Source organism: Durotheca rogersii (genome assembly GCF_024521655.1).
Source record: "Durotheca rogersii strain YMJ 92031201 chromosome Unknown GGS23scaffold_2, whole genome shotgun sequence".
NCBI classification, from domain to species: domain Eukaryota; kingdom Fungi; phylum Ascomycota; class Sordariomycetes; order Xylariales; family Xylariaceae; genus Durotheca; species Durotheca rogersii.
The window spans coordinates 1,431,241-1,448,338 of record NW_026251233.1 but is presented as its reverse complement, the minus strand read 5'-3'; the positions used below and the strand labels follow the sequence as shown (position 1 = coordinate 1,448,338).

The 17,098-nt window shown below is 54.0% G+C and overlaps 2 protein-coding genes across 2 annotated transcripts; one reads left to right on the top strand and one right to left on the bottom strand.

Annotated features, from left to right (window-relative positions):
* Positions 1–4,918: 4,918 nt before the first annotated feature.
* GGS23DRAFT_179779 (uncharacterized protein) lies at positions 4,919–6,372 on the top strand. Its single transcript, XM_051511628.1, has 2 exons — positions 4,919–5,368; positions 5,577–6,372. Exons 1-2 carry the CDS (start codon positions 5,059–5,061, stop codon positions 6,293–6,295), a joined length of 1,029 nt encoding a protein of 342 aa, XP_051376197.1. The 5' UTR covers positions 4,919–5,058; the 3' UTR covers positions 6,296–6,372.
* Positions 6,373–8,472: 2,100 nt separating this feature from the next.
* On the bottom strand, positions 8,473–9,689 carry GGS23DRAFT_179893 (uncharacterized protein). The gene is made up of 2 exons (XM_051511629.1): positions 9,203–9,689; positions 8,473–9,099 (listed from the first exon to the last, which is right to left on the bottom strand). The coding sequence occupies exons 1-2, from the start codon at positions 9,558–9,560 to the stop codon at positions 8,564–8,566; spliced, it is 894 nt and encodes a 297-aa protein (XP_051376196.1). The 5' UTR covers positions 9,561–9,689; the 3' UTR covers positions 8,473–8,563.
* Between the last annotated feature and the right edge of the window lie 7,409 nt (positions 9,690–17,098).

The window sequence follows — 17,098 nt, the reverse complement described above, 5'->3', positions numbered from 1 at the left end:
TTTGCATCACAACCGGCCCGCCTATCGCAGCGACGGGATCGTTGAAGCGAATGCTACACCACTCTCTCTGCTAGCCCGTTCGACTCGGGCATGGTCCCATCAAAGGGCTGGCAAGGACGTAGACAGGTGCGAAGCGGTTTGAGTCGAGAGGTCAGAGAGCGGCTTACGTACGTAGATATATAAGATAAGACGTATGATATATAGGCATACTACGCAGTAAACCTAATTGAAGCTTGAAACGAGCCTGGAGGCTCAGGCCCATGTTTCAATAGGTGGCAGGGTGTGAGATGGGACCCGGGACACATGGGGAGGATGGATGATGCAAGAGAAAGAAATGACAAGATTCCGTCAAATCGACAGCGGAAGTGTGGAGAGCAACGAGCGACCGAGCGACCGAGCGACCGGAGGACATCGGCCCTGCGCTAGCTACCTTAGTAGGTTAAGCAGCGTAGCGTATGCACTATGCACTAACCTGCCCAAGTTAGACATCCAATACTACCTGCCCGCAGTACTACACATCCATTATGTAGGTACACACCCACCTCTCCCTAACATGTCTAGGTACCTGAGGCGTACCTATACTGATAAACTCCGGTGGTGGGCTCCGTCCGACCTACCACGTTAGATTAGGCACATATTATATTTAAACACCCGGCCCAGGTAAGGCATTCCCGACATCAGAGCAGATGGTTGGACGAACCGGTAGCTCAGCCATTCGGTCTATGCTGCTCTGCGTTCTACCTATGTCCGCGATATTTTCTTTTGTTTCTTTCGTGTTGCTCCCTGTCGGTAAGGCGCGTGGAAATGCCGGCTTTATAGCATGACACGTAGAGTTACCAGGCAGCGGGAGGGAGAAAAGCAAAGAAATAAATAGGTATTTATGCCATCACGTTGTATGTACACGTATATACATACCGCCTTGGGTATTATTGATAACACGCACGTGGGGCATGGTGGAAATTCGATCGAAATCATGCCTATTTACGTTTAGCTCCTATGGTAAACGTGCTGGCTAATACCCATATAGTAAGGGCTGCTATGCCTAGTAACCTTTATATATATGTACCTAAGAGGTATGTATAGCCGCCCACCTCCTCGACAGCGCCCCCACTAATGTCGAGCACAGGTCCGATTCTGGTCATGGAGGCGGCCCTGGTTCCCGCTTATTACTAGCAGGTGGGAACACCCTGGCAAGCCTACTTTTCAAAACTCCTACTCATAGATAGCTGTTATCATCAGCTTTCGCCAACCTTGGGTAGAGGCAATTCTGTGAGCGTAGTATGTATGAGTACGTACAGTCCCTCGCCTATTCCTGGAGTGCTGCAGCAACATGGTATGTATGTATGGAGGCATGGGAGCATGGATATGACAACATGGGTGTAATAAGTAAACAAGCCCTCTACACGTAGAACATCCACACCTACGATGAGTAGCTTAATATTATCTTGCCTTGAGTAACAAATGAGATTCAAATGATAAAAAGGCCAAGTAGACGTGTTAAACCGTTGAGGTGAGGCTAACCTCTACCTTCGCCGAGGCTCACCCACTGTTTCCCACCTTCAATGTTCCCTTCCTTGAAAATCGGTCCTCTATCGGTATGAAAATACCTTAGAAAATGTTAGTAGATGTAGCTAACGACTAGAGTCGCATGCTAGGGATGCACCTTGACATCCGGTCTCTAAATGTCGAGGCTGTCTCTTGTAGTAACAATTGGGGAGAGCCTATATGTGGACTTCAGTTGCCACTGCCTACTGTTGTAGAGGGCAAGTGAAAGTCCGTTCTACAACCTGCATTTCATCGTGAGACGATGACTATTCCTACGTTGAGAGACCTGGGCCTAAATTCATAACGGAGACCCCTCCACCTGCTCAGCCAACGTAATATGCCAACCACGTGTGTCTCGATCGACACATGTCTAGACGGTATACCTAGTAAACGTTCTGTCTTTAAGATATCTCATCTGCCTGAGGTTGAATACCTTCGGCTGCCTACCAGATAGTTGATGTTCTTCTCCCGCTCACCACTCTAGATTTACATATACCTATGCAGTACGGTGTCATATATGAAAGGTGGGTGTATGACAGTAAGCAACACATGGAAGTGCATACTCCAGGTATGTACATGTGTCCATCATGGATCCATGCATCCACCCATTGAAGTGTTCCATATCTCGAATTGCTGGGCAGACTGTGGTTCCTTTCTTTTTTTTTCCTTCTTCCCTTTCCCCACAAGCAGGTTATCGGGGGACACCCAGGTAACTGGACCTTGCCTATTTGGTGCTGGAACCCGTTCGAGGGGTTCCAAGAAGAAATAATAGAACGAAGAATGAGTTCCCCTATCCTGGCAGCCTACATGCAGCAACCGTCTTACTCACCCCATCCGTCGTCCCCCTTTCCTGTATGTATGCACGCGCTCTAGGAGGTACCTACTATAATGCAGATACTACAGGTACGTACGGTGTGTACGCAGATATCCCGTGAGCATGGGGAGTCTCTGCCAGCCGACCATGACCGTTCGGGGAGAAATACTACCTAATCTGCGTCCCCATCAAAAAAAAATCATCGTCGTTGTCAGTCCACATCCCCACCTTCATCTCCATCTCTATCAAGGACTACATAAGTGCAGGGAGCCCGGGGACCACACCGACGGGACTAACGAGGGTTTGCGGAGGTACGAATGTACAAATACGTTCTACCACCTATACATACAGATGTGTGCACCGAACGTCGAAGCAAATGAACTAGAGACCTGATGTGAGGCTCTCTCTCTCTCTCTCTCTCTATATATATATATATATATGCGTACACACACATATAACCACTCTCTACGAGAGGTACCTCCTATATTAGCTAGGTACCTCTAGGTAGGTACTCGCCTATATTAGACACAGGTACCGCGGCCGGCCTAACGCGGAGTCTTCTCGGAGGTAGGCACCTATGTAGGTAGGTACATATACATACCTAGGAGGTAGGTACCTAAGGTATACAGATATATGGGAGACCGGTTGTAGGTTGCAGGTTACATAACAACACCGGACGGCAATCTTTTCAGTCGCACGATCACTTTCCACCGAGACGTACTTAAGGTGTTAGTACCTGTAATGTGGTATGGAGCGGCGCGCTTGTCCGCCAAAAGAACAGCCGAGTCGAGTGTACAAGGCCATGTAGCGGTACCTGAATTAGGTGGCGTCTCTTACTTGGCAAGTACCCTTTATGACAACAGCGCATTTCTACCACACACACCTACCGCCTTCGAGGTACCTCGCCCGCATCGGGCTGGTGGGGAGGTACATGCCTCTAACAACCTGACTTAGGTACAACCTACCTGTATGCACTTCCCTGAGGTCCATCCATCCTTACATGAAGGTACACCAACTTCGCAGTAGCAGCCTGTACATGGCCAGCCATGTACACCACCGTAGCTCTGCTGGGTAACCTGCTACCTGCTACGGTTACCTGCTACCGGCTGGGTAACGTGCTGACCGCACACAAAGCAAGTACCTTTGCCCTTCGCTCAGATACAGATGTACATGTGCCCATACCTCTGGTTACGTACCTCCTCAACCCTTCCCTCCTCTAGTCTCTCACAACACACACCACACTCTCTCGTCCATCATCATCCTCCGAGGTTCCTCCTCCTACTCCTTCAACCACCCCTCCCCCCATCTCCCCCCATCCTGACCCGGTCTCCCGTTGATCAACTACACACTTGTCCCCTCCGATAATTTCTCTTATTACTCCTATTAATTGCTGGAAGGCCAGCTATTTCCCGCTGCCGTTGCCGCCTCCCTTTTATTTTATTTTTTCTCTCCCACCCACACACGCCCGGTCTCTCTCTCCCCCCCCCCCGTCGCGCGTGTGAGAGCTGCCCAGTTAGTTGTGTGTCGTGCAGTCTTTTCTTTTTTTTTCTTCGCCCCTACGGTTTTCCTTACTTTTTCCATCTCCCTCTGAGGCATAACCGGGCGAAGACCCCGTCGCTAAACCCAACTGGAGCCGCTCAAATTAATCGAGGCTGAAGATTCTTGGTAAGTCGCAAAGCGAGATAGTCTGTACTTTGGACTTGTTTTATTGTATTTCTATTTCGGCTTCTTTTATACTTCTCACCATTTCCCCTTCTGTCTTACTCCTCCCGTCCCTTCTAGCGTGGTAAATTGGGGTGATGCCACTACGTCGACGCGCGCTTGGAGCGAGATGTGGACAGAGCGACAGTACCAACTAGGGCGGCATCTCTTTTTTTTCTTCTCAGCTGCTCCTGGTTTCCTTCTATCTGCGCCTCGTGGCCCCCCGCTGCCTCGAGCTTTCATCGTCGCCTCCTCGTCTCGATAGACAAGCCATCAAGCATTTTCGGCGCCGCCATTGTTTTCTCACTCCTCCACTACCCTCTGCTTTGTGTACTACTCGCACTCCCCTCACCGCTGAAGAACGACGATAGACTAATATTGCACATATAGAGGAAACTTCGGCGACGTGTGGTCGTTCCTTCGAATAAACCGAGACAGTAGGGAGTGCTAGTGCTGAGATCAGAAAGGATTGGCAACCGTTCAAGAATATGTCACAGTACTACGGAGAACCGCAGTGGTCCGGCGCCGGACCGGCCCAGTCGACATGGGATCATCAAACACCTCCGCCTCCCCCCGCGCGATCCGGTTAGTCTATTGCTGTCGACGCTCCGGGCTCCTTGGAGAGTATGTCAGCTAATACGCTACTGTTTTAGGTGCCAGCTCCGCCATCCCCCGAGAGGATTCGATTGCCTTTGCCTACCAATTCGAGGGTACGTAAATCCGTGACTGGGGAGAGTGGGATTCGTATGTTTTACGATAGGTCGCACGAACGAGACCGTCTTATCTATCTGGAGGTTTATATCATCGGCATATCGGTGGAACGGAGACGGCGCCTGACGACGCGATCTATGTGCGATGGTCGTATATCACCCTATGTTCTGGCACTAACATGACGGGCATCCAGAGGTTGATAGGGCGGTTGATAACCTGGTGAAGAGTGGAAAGATGTTCGGCCCAACAGGAGGGCGGCGTGAGTTTAACCCAGCCACAGCTCTGAAATGACGCTGGGCACGTCTGAACGTGTCTCGGGGATTGGAGGAGCTTCCCGCTCAGGAGATGATATTAATCGGTATACAGATGGCCGTGTCCCCTCTGTTCACTCAGGACCGCGTCCCCATTCCGTGGAGTTTGGCGACCCGCGCGCCGGTCACCCCGGCCCTAACCTGCAGAACTTCTATGCCGCGCAACGACACCAATCTTCGCGCGGTTCCAACGAGGCGGAGCAGATGATGCAGGCCAAGCGGAGGATGGCGGCTCAGCGGGAGCGAGAACTGCGCAACTATCATCAAGAGCAGCAATACAACCGAAGTAGGCCGCCCTCTTCTGTGTAGCACAAGACATGCATCGCAAATCAAGAAAAGAAAATTCATTCGGCGGAGTCGGCATGTCTCTATGCCCCTCCCCAAGCTTCACATGCGATGTTCTTACCATGCCTCTTTTTGATCCTTGTAAACATCATCACGACATATCGTCCTTCGTCAAAGTTTCGCGAATATTTGCTAACTAGGCGCCTCAGATGTCCTGGCTGATATATCCTACAGCGGCAAACCCGAGCGCGCTCTCAGCCCCGGTAACATGTCCGAAGATGACCGCCGAGAGTTGATCGCCCGCCAGCGTAGCGCCTTGTACGGCGATGCCAGCTTCTCTGACGAGTCTGCTGGTCGACCAGGGGCACCGGGTTTGCCAACTACGACGTCGGGTCATCGTGGCCCTTCGCCTCTGGCTTACGACTATGGACGGGCAGCCACAGGTAACGCCTCGGAGACTCCCACGCAGTCCGGCGAGGCTCAGGTCCTCTCCCGCGCCAACAGCAACGCCAGCCCTCAGTCAAACCCGCCTACCAACATGGGCATTTTTGACGCTACGGTCGGTCAGCAGGCTAGCCGCACGAGCAGCTCCTCCCCGACTGGCGTGTCCCCTCCTCGAGCTGGCGGGTCGACTAAGGGGGCCCAGACCGGTACCACGGTAGCCCCCATCGGCACCCGGCCGTCGGCTGCCTCGCAGGCGTCCAATCCCGCGCTGAACAAGCGTTCTACCACGCCGCTGCCTTCGCCACTCAGTCACGGCTTCTCTGCCTCGAGCGCCAACGATGATAGCGGCCAGGGCATCTCAGGCTCAGGCGCCCCCTCCAACCCACCCAGCGCTGCTGCGGACGGCTACAACGGCTGGGGCAACCGCTCCGCTGTTTGGGGTAACAAGTCCAGTTTAGGAGTTCAAGCGAGCGTTTGGGGTTAAGACAGCAGCGCCACAACAATCCCAGCGGGTTAGGAACGCTCTCCTAAACCTCGGCACGGCTGCAGCCGCAGCAACCACAATTAGAATCTTCAGCAAAAATTCGGTGTTCAGGTCGGTTGGTTTCTTAGGGTGAGGGAAACGTATATCCAAGCATCAGCATGGGTGTTCAGGCCATTGACGACACGGTAACAAAGAATAGGGAAAACAGGGTGGAAAACATGTTCTGTTCGGAGTTGTCTGCTTTTCTCCTGCTTTTTTCGGGCCCGATGCCTCTCGATTTGTCGAAGACATGACGAACCTCGCGCACAAGAACGATATATAAGACGTTTCGTTTCCCCTGTTGATACCTGCGAAGGTATTCCTCGGTACAGCACATCTGGAGAGAAAAAAAAAGGAGCGGATCGGAAATTCTACGGAACGAGGACGGGAAAGGATCAAGGCTTTCAGGGCATAAATTTGTGAATCCGCGGTTGTGTTCATTCGGTCTCGGCGGCTCAGGGTACCCACGAAACGGAGTTGTGTCCGATTTAATTCTCGCGGAGACGATAAATACTACAGCGAAGGGGTGTTGGTGGCTGGTTGATGTTGTTGTACCGTCGTCGGATTATTATTTTTTCTTTTTTTCTATCCGGTTCCGCGTACGGGGGTGTCTTTGGTAATGGTTCGAGCAAGGGTGTATGTCCGTATTTATTTGTGTAGACCGCGGTGGTGTTTTTTTTTTCCGTTCCCTTTGCGGAATATTCACGCTATGTAAGGCATCCTGGGGACATAGGGATAACGGGCGGGAAAGGGAAGGAAGGATTTATTTGCCCAGGTTGGTACGAAGGCGGGCAGGCTGGCTGGAAGAAAGGATGGCAGGGGGGTCGGAGGGACGGATGGAATCTGGAGAGAGTCACTTGTGTAGGGGTGTCTGTCCGGTTACTGTCCGCATCAGGGAGTTTGGTACAGTCCTTTTTCCTTTACCCTCTGGCATCAACTGGTAAAAAATGGATAAGATCGCCTGGACACGATACCTTCTAACCTTTTAAAAAAAATTCTTTTCTCTGGAAGACCCCTTAGGTGATACTCGGTTTAGTCCCCCTTCCGTGTAGACGGTAGTGGTGGTACTGTGATGATGGTAGTAATGTTTCCGGTGATGGTGGGAGCAGCAAACATGACTACATCCAGCGATCCAGAGGGTCACTCCAGTTACTTGGAAACATACTCAAGACTTTGCTAACAGTAGCAAGGCTCTGTTTCTCTTTGGAATACTCGCCCGCATAAGCCGAACCGAATTAAACCGGACTAAATCGATACTACGCTATTTCGCTGGGGCCTCCCTAGGAGGTGCGACGCTACAAATGTATCTACAATACCCTTGCACCCTACTACTAAAAGCGTTGTGAAGGTGGACTGGGTGGGACAAGCGGGATACGAGAGGAATTGCGCCAGGAAGAGAAGGGAAGAGAAGGGAAGGCATGTTAGAGACGGGCGGAACCACGACAAACCAGCAGGACGAGAGCTGCACCGCGGCGAGGATACGAAGAAAAGGGGACAAGACCAAAACCAGGCTGCGATGCCCTTCCCACTCTGCCCGTCTTCCTCGCCCTCTCCCCTAGAGCCCCCCCCCCCTTTCCCTTTCCCTTACCGCCATTCGCCGGCTTGACCTACCTCGACTCCGGGGGCCGGCCGACACGCCCGCCACGCTCATTGATCACGAGGCGACGGCGAGCCGGATTCGTGGGGAAGGTGAGCTAGGGGGCCGAAGAAGACCTGCGACGGCGGCAGCCCGGTACTCGAGCTTCGCTCACGCCATCACGTCGGCCGCCAGCGACTATGCCTATCGGGCCTGGCTCCGAGTATCTAGGTTTGCTCCGGCCTGGCTCGCGCTACGACGGAGGGACTTGAAGAAAGGATGCCCGTCTTGTGGTCGAGTCCTGGAGGCGCATATCTGAGTACTAATAAGGCACGACGATACCATCCTCGCTTGTATGAGAACGAAACTCGGCCAACTCGTCCTCAGACGGAACGAGCTATGCCATAAACTGCCACAGCCGCTGGCGCTTAGCCTCACAGCTTCCCTCGGCCATTCCACCCAGTATTCCATGACGATTTGAGCTATCGTCTTCGCCAGCCGGGGCCTCCGGCGATGGGAGAATACGCACCCGCGTATGCATATATACGGTTAATCGGAAAAGCGTCTGTTTTTTCATTATACCCAACGCTATGCTATGTTGCGTTCCATATATACACTATTCTAAACCCGTCGAGAACACCCGTTCATCGCGTTTAGAACCCGAGTGCCGCCGCTGCTGCGTCGAGGTCCATGACGTCGTCAGCGCGCAGCGCCTTGGCGGCCCAGATGACGGTGCCGCGGCCATCGACGGCGAACAGCCCGGCTTGCTGCCACTTGTTCCCGAGGACGGTCAATGGGGCGTTCTCCGTCGCGTCTCCTCCTCCTTCTGCCGCCGCCGCTCCTCCCGCACCCGCCTTTCCCTTCGCCGTCGTCGGCGGGGGCGGCTTCTTGAGCGCCCCCGTGCGCTGCAGCGAGTCGGCGACGCGCACGCCGAGCCAGCCCTTCTCCCTCCACGCCTGGATCTGCGTCGTTGGGTTGAGCACGTGCCAGAGGCTGCCGAGCCCGAGCCCCCAGGCCGCGTACACGGCGCGGTCCTCGTCGATGACTATCTCTACCGCCCACGCGCCCCCTAGCAGGTCGACCCACCGCTGCGTCGCCTCGCGCGACGAGTGCGACACCGCGATGCAGCGCAGGCGGCCCTGGTTCTTGGTAGCGAGCGCCCGAAGCGCGAGGAAGGACTTTTGCGCGACTATTGCGTCCCCCTCGAGTTAGCTTTCTGTTTTGCTTGGTGGTTATGGCATGTGTGGATGCGTGGGGGAAAGGCATAGATGGCGGAGCGGGACTGGGCTTACAAGCACATCCGACGCATCGCAGAAAAAGCACGATGACGGGCACGCCGCCGCCGAAGGAGAGCTGGCGGTCTCGGTCGAGCGGCGCCAAATCGCCAGGCTTAGGACACTCGGCGGCGACGGCGACGGCGGCTGGGGCGGGCGACAGCCAGGCCTGCGCCGTCAGCGGCAGATTCTTCTTGTACGTCCACGCGGGCCAGCCACCAGACGACGAATTGGAACCCTGGAGCTCGTCGAGGCCCGGTAAGGAGCCATTCGTGCTGGATTTGCTGCTAGACTTGGAGGTCGAGGCGAAGTCGAGGGCGTCGCTTGGTAGCCCCGCCTTCTTCAGCGCCAGCTTCGTCGTAAAGTTGGAGAACATGTCGGGGCACGCTTTCTCCTAGGTCTTCTCTAGGAATTGCCTCTCTCTCGCTTTGTCTACTCCCGGAACGAATAGCCAGGGACCTATAACACTAGAATAATAACGGCACCAGCAATAATAGTCACGGAGAAGTAAATACCGACGAGTCAACGCCGATGCTCGGAATGGGAATATGGGGCGGCAAACAAATCACGGTCTCGGAATTAGTAGGGTATCTAGGAAGAGGAGCAGAGGGGGGAGAAAGGGAAAAAAAGAAAGGTCAAGAAAGACAAGACCCTGGATGAAAGTCGCCGAGATGATATATCCACCGCGATAGCGACCTTGACGGAACAAGAGGGCCGAGGTGAAACATCGGTCTCCTTCGCCCCCCTCTGCTTCCAACATGCCCCCTCCCCCCCTCTCTCTCGCTCGCTCCAAGACCCAAGAGCTCGAAAGAAAATACCCCTTTCCCTAGCGGCGCCGCACGCGGGCAAGGCTGAAGGAGCTCCCTCCTTGACACAGGGGTCGTCTCAACACGAACTTGGCCCCCTCGGCGCGCCTCCTCGTTCACCCTCCCCTGACACGCGCATCGGACTAACCCTCCTTTCCCCCCCCCTACCCGGCCGCCCGCCCGTGATGGGGCGGGTTTCGTAGCGACGCAGATCCGTCCGCCTTGCAGCGAGGTGCGGGTAGAGAGGAAAAAGATAGGTCCGAAAGCAGACCGGGGGAGAAAAAAAAGATCCCCCCCAAGAAGCGTCGCGAGGCTGATCCGTCGATCGCTGAGCACACGCATGCGCGCACGGTAAGGCGGACGTAGCCCCCAAGATCAAACAGGTAGCAGTTTAGCATGGGCCGGGCTGGTTGGTGATGGTGGATGGGATGGGAGGATCCTTCGTCGGGCCGGGGCTGGGTACGTACAGACTTACTATTACGGACGTGTGTACATAGGTACCTCCTACGTAAGATACCGCCTACATGGGTATGCACGTAGGTATGCACTTACCCGCCACGCACCCCGTCTCCTGGCCTGCTTTAGGAGGTAGGTAAGTACACGTACATTTCTGTCGGCCACTCCTCTACTCGCCTCGGTACATCAAGTATCCAGATACATCCGTCGAGGGGAGCCTACGTGTAGGTGATGGTACCTGCTGGGCGGTGGGCAACAGACGTATGATAGGTAACAAATGGGTGTGCGTTCATTACCTTAGGTAGGTACCTAACCTTAGCTAATACCTACATCAGGTACCACCTAACCTAACCCAAACCCGAGGACCTGTCAGGTACCTACTACCTACTACCCACGCCTACAGCGACTTACGTGTAGGTTGTGTACAATTACATGGCGTGGGGCGTAGCATCTGGCGCCGTACCGTACGGCGGTCTCCGCCAAGCGCCGCCGGGGGGGGGGGGGACATGGGGGCGAACTGGACCCCTTTTCGTCTCGCTCCTTGGCCCTGCTTTCTCCTCTTCGTCCGTACAATATTCCTGACTTCCTCTCCGATATTGGCATCTACCTGCATATGCCCGCCCATGCACACATACATGTACGTGCGTGTGTGCGGTACACGCCGCGTTGGCCCGTCGAATATTCGAATCTTCTTCGTCGTCGTCGTCGTCCGTAGATGTTGGTAAGTCTACCTCCTACTTACCCAGGTACCTACCTCAGAACGAGGAAGTGATCCCTACCGATAGCTGGGTTAATTACCTCTTAATATATATGATAGGATGCATATATGTAGTACGAGTCCAATTAAGAAAGCATTACAAATTCCACCGCCATCCCTCCCCCCCCCCCCCCCCCCCCGGCCAGTTTTCCTCCTCCTTCTGCCACTACAAGACCTTCTAATACTACCACTTCTTCCTCTTCCTTTCCTATTCGAAGGGGAAAAAGGGGGGGAGAGGGGGCCGAGGTGACAAGGGAAATGGACAAGACGGACGGATACACGCATATGTACATAGACAAGGTCTTGGAACCGAAGCCGGCCGGCCGTTCACTCGAACCCCACATTTCGGTAAACCCTCCCTTTCGGTGATCCGCTAGCTACCTCCTACCTTAGGTGCCTACCTGGCTAGCTGGCGGTGCTACGACCGCCTTGGAGAAATTGAGAGGCCTAGTCCAGGACTACCTAGAGGCCGTCGAACTGAGCCGGCGTGGCGAAGAAAAGAGGTAGGTTAGGTGCCAACTAATCTCCCACTCTATAGGCACGCCCTACGAACCACCGGATTCCCTCTACTACTTTTTTCTTTTCTATTCCGGTCAGCCGTTCTGTCTTTTCCTTTCCTCCTCCTCCCGCCCGCTTCCTTTTTTTTCCCTTTCTTTCTCTTTCCTACTTCTGGTAGTCCACGTGGCTGTGGGTCAGCGCCGAACGCGAGAAGGCTAGCCCGGTCTGCCTCGTCTGCCTGCCCCCCGCCAGGTAGACGTCTACATGATGTCGTGTCGGCATACGCGGGCGCAACCTGCGTTGGCGCAGAGCGGCACCGTCCGTCCTACCTCTCTCGCCGTATGTGCGTGTGCGTGCGTGCGTGCACAGAGACATACATGCGCCTCTCCCTGTGCTACGTGCCGGTGCGGCGGTATGGCCGATACCCCCCTACCCCCCCTTCCCCCCGGCAGCGCCTTGTCTCGCTCGCTCGCTCGCTCGCTCTCGTATATCGCGTCTGCTCCTCCTCCGCCGCGCCGCCGCGCCAGTTAGGCTACCAAGACGCCCCCGCGCGCGTTGTGAGTTGAGACCCGAATGGGTACGTGCGAGGTGGACATACCTAGCACATGACGTGAGAGGCCACGATCCCTACTCTATTGGGTAGGTGGGTAGGTAGGTAGGTCTCTGTCGGCAAGGCCTGTGTGGACAACAACCGACCTACCTGCGTAGGTAACATTTGCGTAGGTCGCTGGATCGAGGTTCCCGGCTGGTCGCCGGTCTTAGGCGCTCTGATCAACCCACGCGCGACCGAACCGCAAACCTGAGCGCAATGTGGCGTACGTCGGAAAGGGGGTGGTTTTCTCTTGTCGCTTCTTGTCCTCTTCCGTCTCCGCGGCCATGACTTGCACCGAAAGGAATCAGCAATCTCCAGTGCCAAACTCGTTCAAGCGTTTCTTCTTCTTCCTACGTATTTGTTGGCGAAGCACGGAGACGTTCCTCGTTCATCTATAGGTATGTATACATACATACATAATATACGTACTAGGTACTAAGACATGTGCCATCGAATATGTGCACGAATGTTCGAGGCCACCTTAGGCAATGTACAAGGTAAGAGGCAAGATGTAAGCATCCATTATGCGTGGCTACGTACATCCTCTAGGTATACCCACCTATGTATATACGCAGGTATATGTATACCTGCGTGGAGGGGAAGGGGTTAGGGCTGAATCTTGCTGATGAGATTGTCGCCGCGCGCGGGATAGGCTTGGTGGACGGAAGAGGCAGTACGGTACCGTCCCACGTCTAGGTCGTCGACGGAGCCTCCCCGTCCGAAGGTGCAGCTAATATACAGAGTACCTATGCATGTGCGTGTTCCAGAGTCGAGACGAAAGAGATGCTATTTTTCAACCTGGAGAAGACTCGCACTTTGCTGTCTCGGCTCCTGAGTCGGATCGCCTCCGGCCCCCCCCCCCTTCTCCCCGAGGGCTCTGAAAGGATAATAACTTCGTATAGGTAGATGCAACAACACACGAGCAGAGAGTAGCGTTCTCGGGGACAAGCTGCTGGCTCGTTGCATCACCCGAACAGTGCCGACGGGGACTAGTTCTCTCTCCAAGTCTAGACCGCTTAGCCAGCCATTCCCGGATCCGCATGTAGAGTGGTGGTCTGTAGGGCAGGGCAGGGTATGCCCACTATGTACTTAAGTCCCCATACGCGCACACATATACATACATACACGTATAGGCGGGTTACCTATGTGGGTAGGCATGTGTGCGGCTGGCTATTATTATACCTACATAGGAAAGCCAGGTACGGACAGACATACGGATGTATGTAAGTAATATATGTAGGTTGCCCCATCACCTAGCCTGGGTGCAACCAGGGGTTCGCGATCTAGGTAGGATCTTAAGCTGGAGCTTTCGTGAGTAGTGCCCAGACCGACTGACCGGCCGATGCAGCTGCCCCGATGGGATGCCCTTCAGATACCTACCTAGTTGAATGCCCAGGTAGATGACATACCTACGCCACGCTAGTGAACTGATGTCAGTTGGAACGACTTATGTCAGATTGGCTGGCTGACGAACAGAGTCACGATGGGCAGGTCGGTAGGCACCTAGCCAGCTGGATAGGCCCAACCCGTCAATCGTACTAGATATCCCGTTGTTGGCTGGAACTTCTATTGGTCTAACCTCCAATGCCATCGGAGGGGACACCTAATAGCGGCGACGGAGCGCAGCTATCATGGTTGTTCCCATATTGCCGCCACAACCTGATCTATATGCTGAAGAGACTGAAGAGTGAAATACGATCAGCTCCCGTGCGGAGCCGGTGACCGAGTCGTAATATTCATCTGTCCAAACCGGCCATCTAGCCCTTGCGACTTCGGTGTGGTAGACGAGGGTGACACTATCACGTAACGGGGCTCGCTCTCATTTTCAATACTACACACATTGGCCATTTTGAAAGTTGAAAAAAAAAAAAAAGGCCTCCGATGCGTGCACCAACGACGGCAGCACAGTAACATCGTCTAAGTGGCAGGAACTTGCTAGCGAAGGGAGAAGCCGGCGGGGCTGTCGTGAATTGATTGATAGAACGAAGGTAGGTAGGATGTGGCTAATGCCCCCAAATCTCTACCAGCCCACGAAGCGTACCCGTACAGGATCTCCGTTGCGAAGGCTTGCTGAAGAACGGAGCCCGTCCAGCGCCGGTGTTACAGACAGACACCTCGTAGATTCCGGCGAGCCGGGTTAGCTTCGTTGGAGGGGGCCAAGAGGGGGATCTCCCGAACTATTGGTAGGCACTGACACATGACGTCAAAGGGCTAAGTATAGAATGTCGTGCTCCCCGAAACTCGACGGGTTTTTGTACGTGGGAGGGCAGAGCCCGATATCGACGATGGATCGGACGGGTGACGGAGTTGCCTGGAGGCTTCTGGAGGGGACCGAAAGACGGGCAAGGACAGGGGTGCATAAATCCGCAGGTGATGGGAGTCCAGACGCCATTGCTCGACAGAGGAGCCGCTGACAGGCGGGCGGGCTGACTGGATCCGGTTGCGTCCCTCGTACTTGTCACACCGGTCCTGTCGCTGCTGGTAGAGAGTCCTGGGAAGAGACCCCAACGACCTTCACGACAGAGCGTGCGCCTCCATTGCGTCGACGACAACATCCCAGCATCTCGGGCGCGGCCGCATACGGGGAAACTTCACCACGGATTCGGGAAGCCGAGTAAGTCGACTCTGTCGATAGATGTTGACGCCTCAGCCGATCGACAGGAACGCCTCGGCTGTGGGAATCTCCACGTCAGCATGTCGACAAGACGAGACGGCCGCGAGGGTGGTGATCTCGCCGAGCCCGAGCCGTCCCCCCCAACCAATGAGGCGCATTGGCAACAGGGTGATTTCATGAGGAACAAGGATTACGCACGACGGGATCACGACGGTGAGTACTCAGTAAAGGCGCTTAGAATATGTGCAAAGAGGGAAACGAAGAAGGAGGTAACAATGCTGTAGGTGCCGGTGTACCTTTTTGGAATGTCGTAGGATGTAGATGGATGATGTTGCAATCTTAGGTACGATGTTGGCACGCATCCTCGATCAGGAGGAGGGCGATGCTATCTGGGGAAGTCCCAGAGAAATCGCCGCCCCAAAACCGCTCGATGCCGACACGGGAGGAGCCAAAGCGACGTTGGGAAATTGGATATTACCTGCAGGTCGGGGGTTGTCTGGTACCTGCTTTCTATATGAGGGAGGTACCCCTGAAGAACCAGGTACCTTGCCTTGAAAGTGGAAAAGAGGGATGGAAGGAGACCATGACTCCGACATTGGACACGGCACCACGCGAAGTGTAGGTACCCAGGTACATGCCTACACTGGGTACATCTGGTACACAAGTGTACGCACACTACACGAACCAGAGGTAAGAAGTACCTCCTACTTTAGGTACCTACAGGAGGTGGGTAGCCTCTAGGACTCAAGGCAATCCTATGTCACGTGTATTTACCTGGCATCTTGCCCAGCGTGTTCTCTACGGCATCGTGGTTCACCTTCATATACACGTAATACAGGTAGAGATACTCGCAGATTATTGAACCTGGTCATTGTGCGGACAATGTATGGATGCTGGCCTTTGCAGAGTGCGTGGCCTCAGGTCCCCCCCACCTACCTAGGGTTCTTTTGAATTTGTCTTAGACGGGTACCGGATGGACTCCGTACCCGGGGTAGACGATATCCGGATAGTCTTGAGTTGCGGTGGGCGAACCTGAGTTGAATCATCGACGTAGGTATTGGTGACGCGATGATTCTACCTCATCCCAATGAGAAGCAGCGGAGTGGGCTTATTCTTATACGCAGTTCGTAGTTGGGTGCGTCCCAGCCCACACAGGATGCTCCCGATCTCGACGCTCTCGAAGTAAGCCATCACAGACAATGCCTGCCTCCTACCTTTTCTCCAGGTACATGCACACAGGTATACACGCCTAAGTACTTAAGGCACATGTAGATATCTCCTCATCTTCCAACAGGTAGCGGGTCGTCTATCGCAGGTAGCGCTTATTGCTATTGCATCTGTATTACACACAGGCCTAGGGTGTCCGAAAGGGTCTTCAAAGAGGCACTCATAAGTTTGATAACTTTAGGTAAGAGGTAGGTACCTAACCAAAGGGACCCTTCGTATAGCTGAGGTCCTTAGGTGTAAATTTACAAGGTACACCTGTAGGCAGGCCTCGTATAAATGAACACTACTTTGAAGCGTTTAAGGAGGTACCCTGGAGATCTATATGAACCAGGCAGGCATGGAATGTAACGAAGAGAGGCACCTACAGGTACCTGAGGTACTGAGAGGGCTGTTAAACTGACGAAATACAGACATACCTCCTCTGAACCGGAGACAGGACGGACAGGTTCATGTTGCAGATGACAGGAGAAGATATATAAATCGGCACTGGTTGAGGGTGACTTAAGTACAGGATACATATGTACAGATTGCCTAACCTAACGCGCAGATGTACATGTAGGTTCGTTTCGTTCGGGCCTTGCCTCTGATGGGCTCCCGCCCTTGCCCTAACTGGCTTCATATTATGTAGGTACATAGGTACACATGTGAAATACACCAGGGAATACCTGAAAGGTAGGTACCTAGGTAGGTACCTAAGTAGACAGGTATTTGCAAAAGCGTATAGGTGCACATCTGGATGAGGGGGTACCTACTTAGCCTACCCGATGTATGTACTTAGGTACATAGGTATGTAGTGTGCCTACCTTACACTTCTGCTCATGTACCTGTGTATGTCACCTGTACCTTACGCACATGGCACATGGCCGGCCTGCTGAACCGTCTGGTCGCATTGGATGATTGAACGAACTAGTACCTGTACTTAGATCGGTCGCAACCTCAATCACCCTCAGCCAACCTACCTGAT

What these genes read in the sequence shown, in the direction of transcription:
- GGS23DRAFT_179779 (XM_051511628.1), top strand. Translation starts at nt 5,059, where the DNA reads ATGACGCTGGGCACGTCTGAACGTGTCTCGGGGATTGGAGGAGCTTCC. An exon ending in AGAGCAGCAATACAACCGAA is followed by an intron (nt 5,369 to 5,576) that starts GTAGGCCGCCCT and finishes TAGGCGCCTCAG; the next exon opens with ATGTCCTGGCTGATATATCC.
- GGS23DRAFT_179893 (XM_051511629.1), bottom strand. Translation starts at nt 9,560, where the DNA reads ATGTTCTCCAACTTTACGACGAAGCTGGCGCTGAAGAAGGCGGGGCTA. An exon ending in GCGATGCGTCGGATGTGCTT is followed by an intron (nt 9,100 to 9,202) that starts GTAAGCCCAGTC and finishes GGGACGCAATAG; the next exon opens with TCGCGCAAAAGTCCTTCCTC.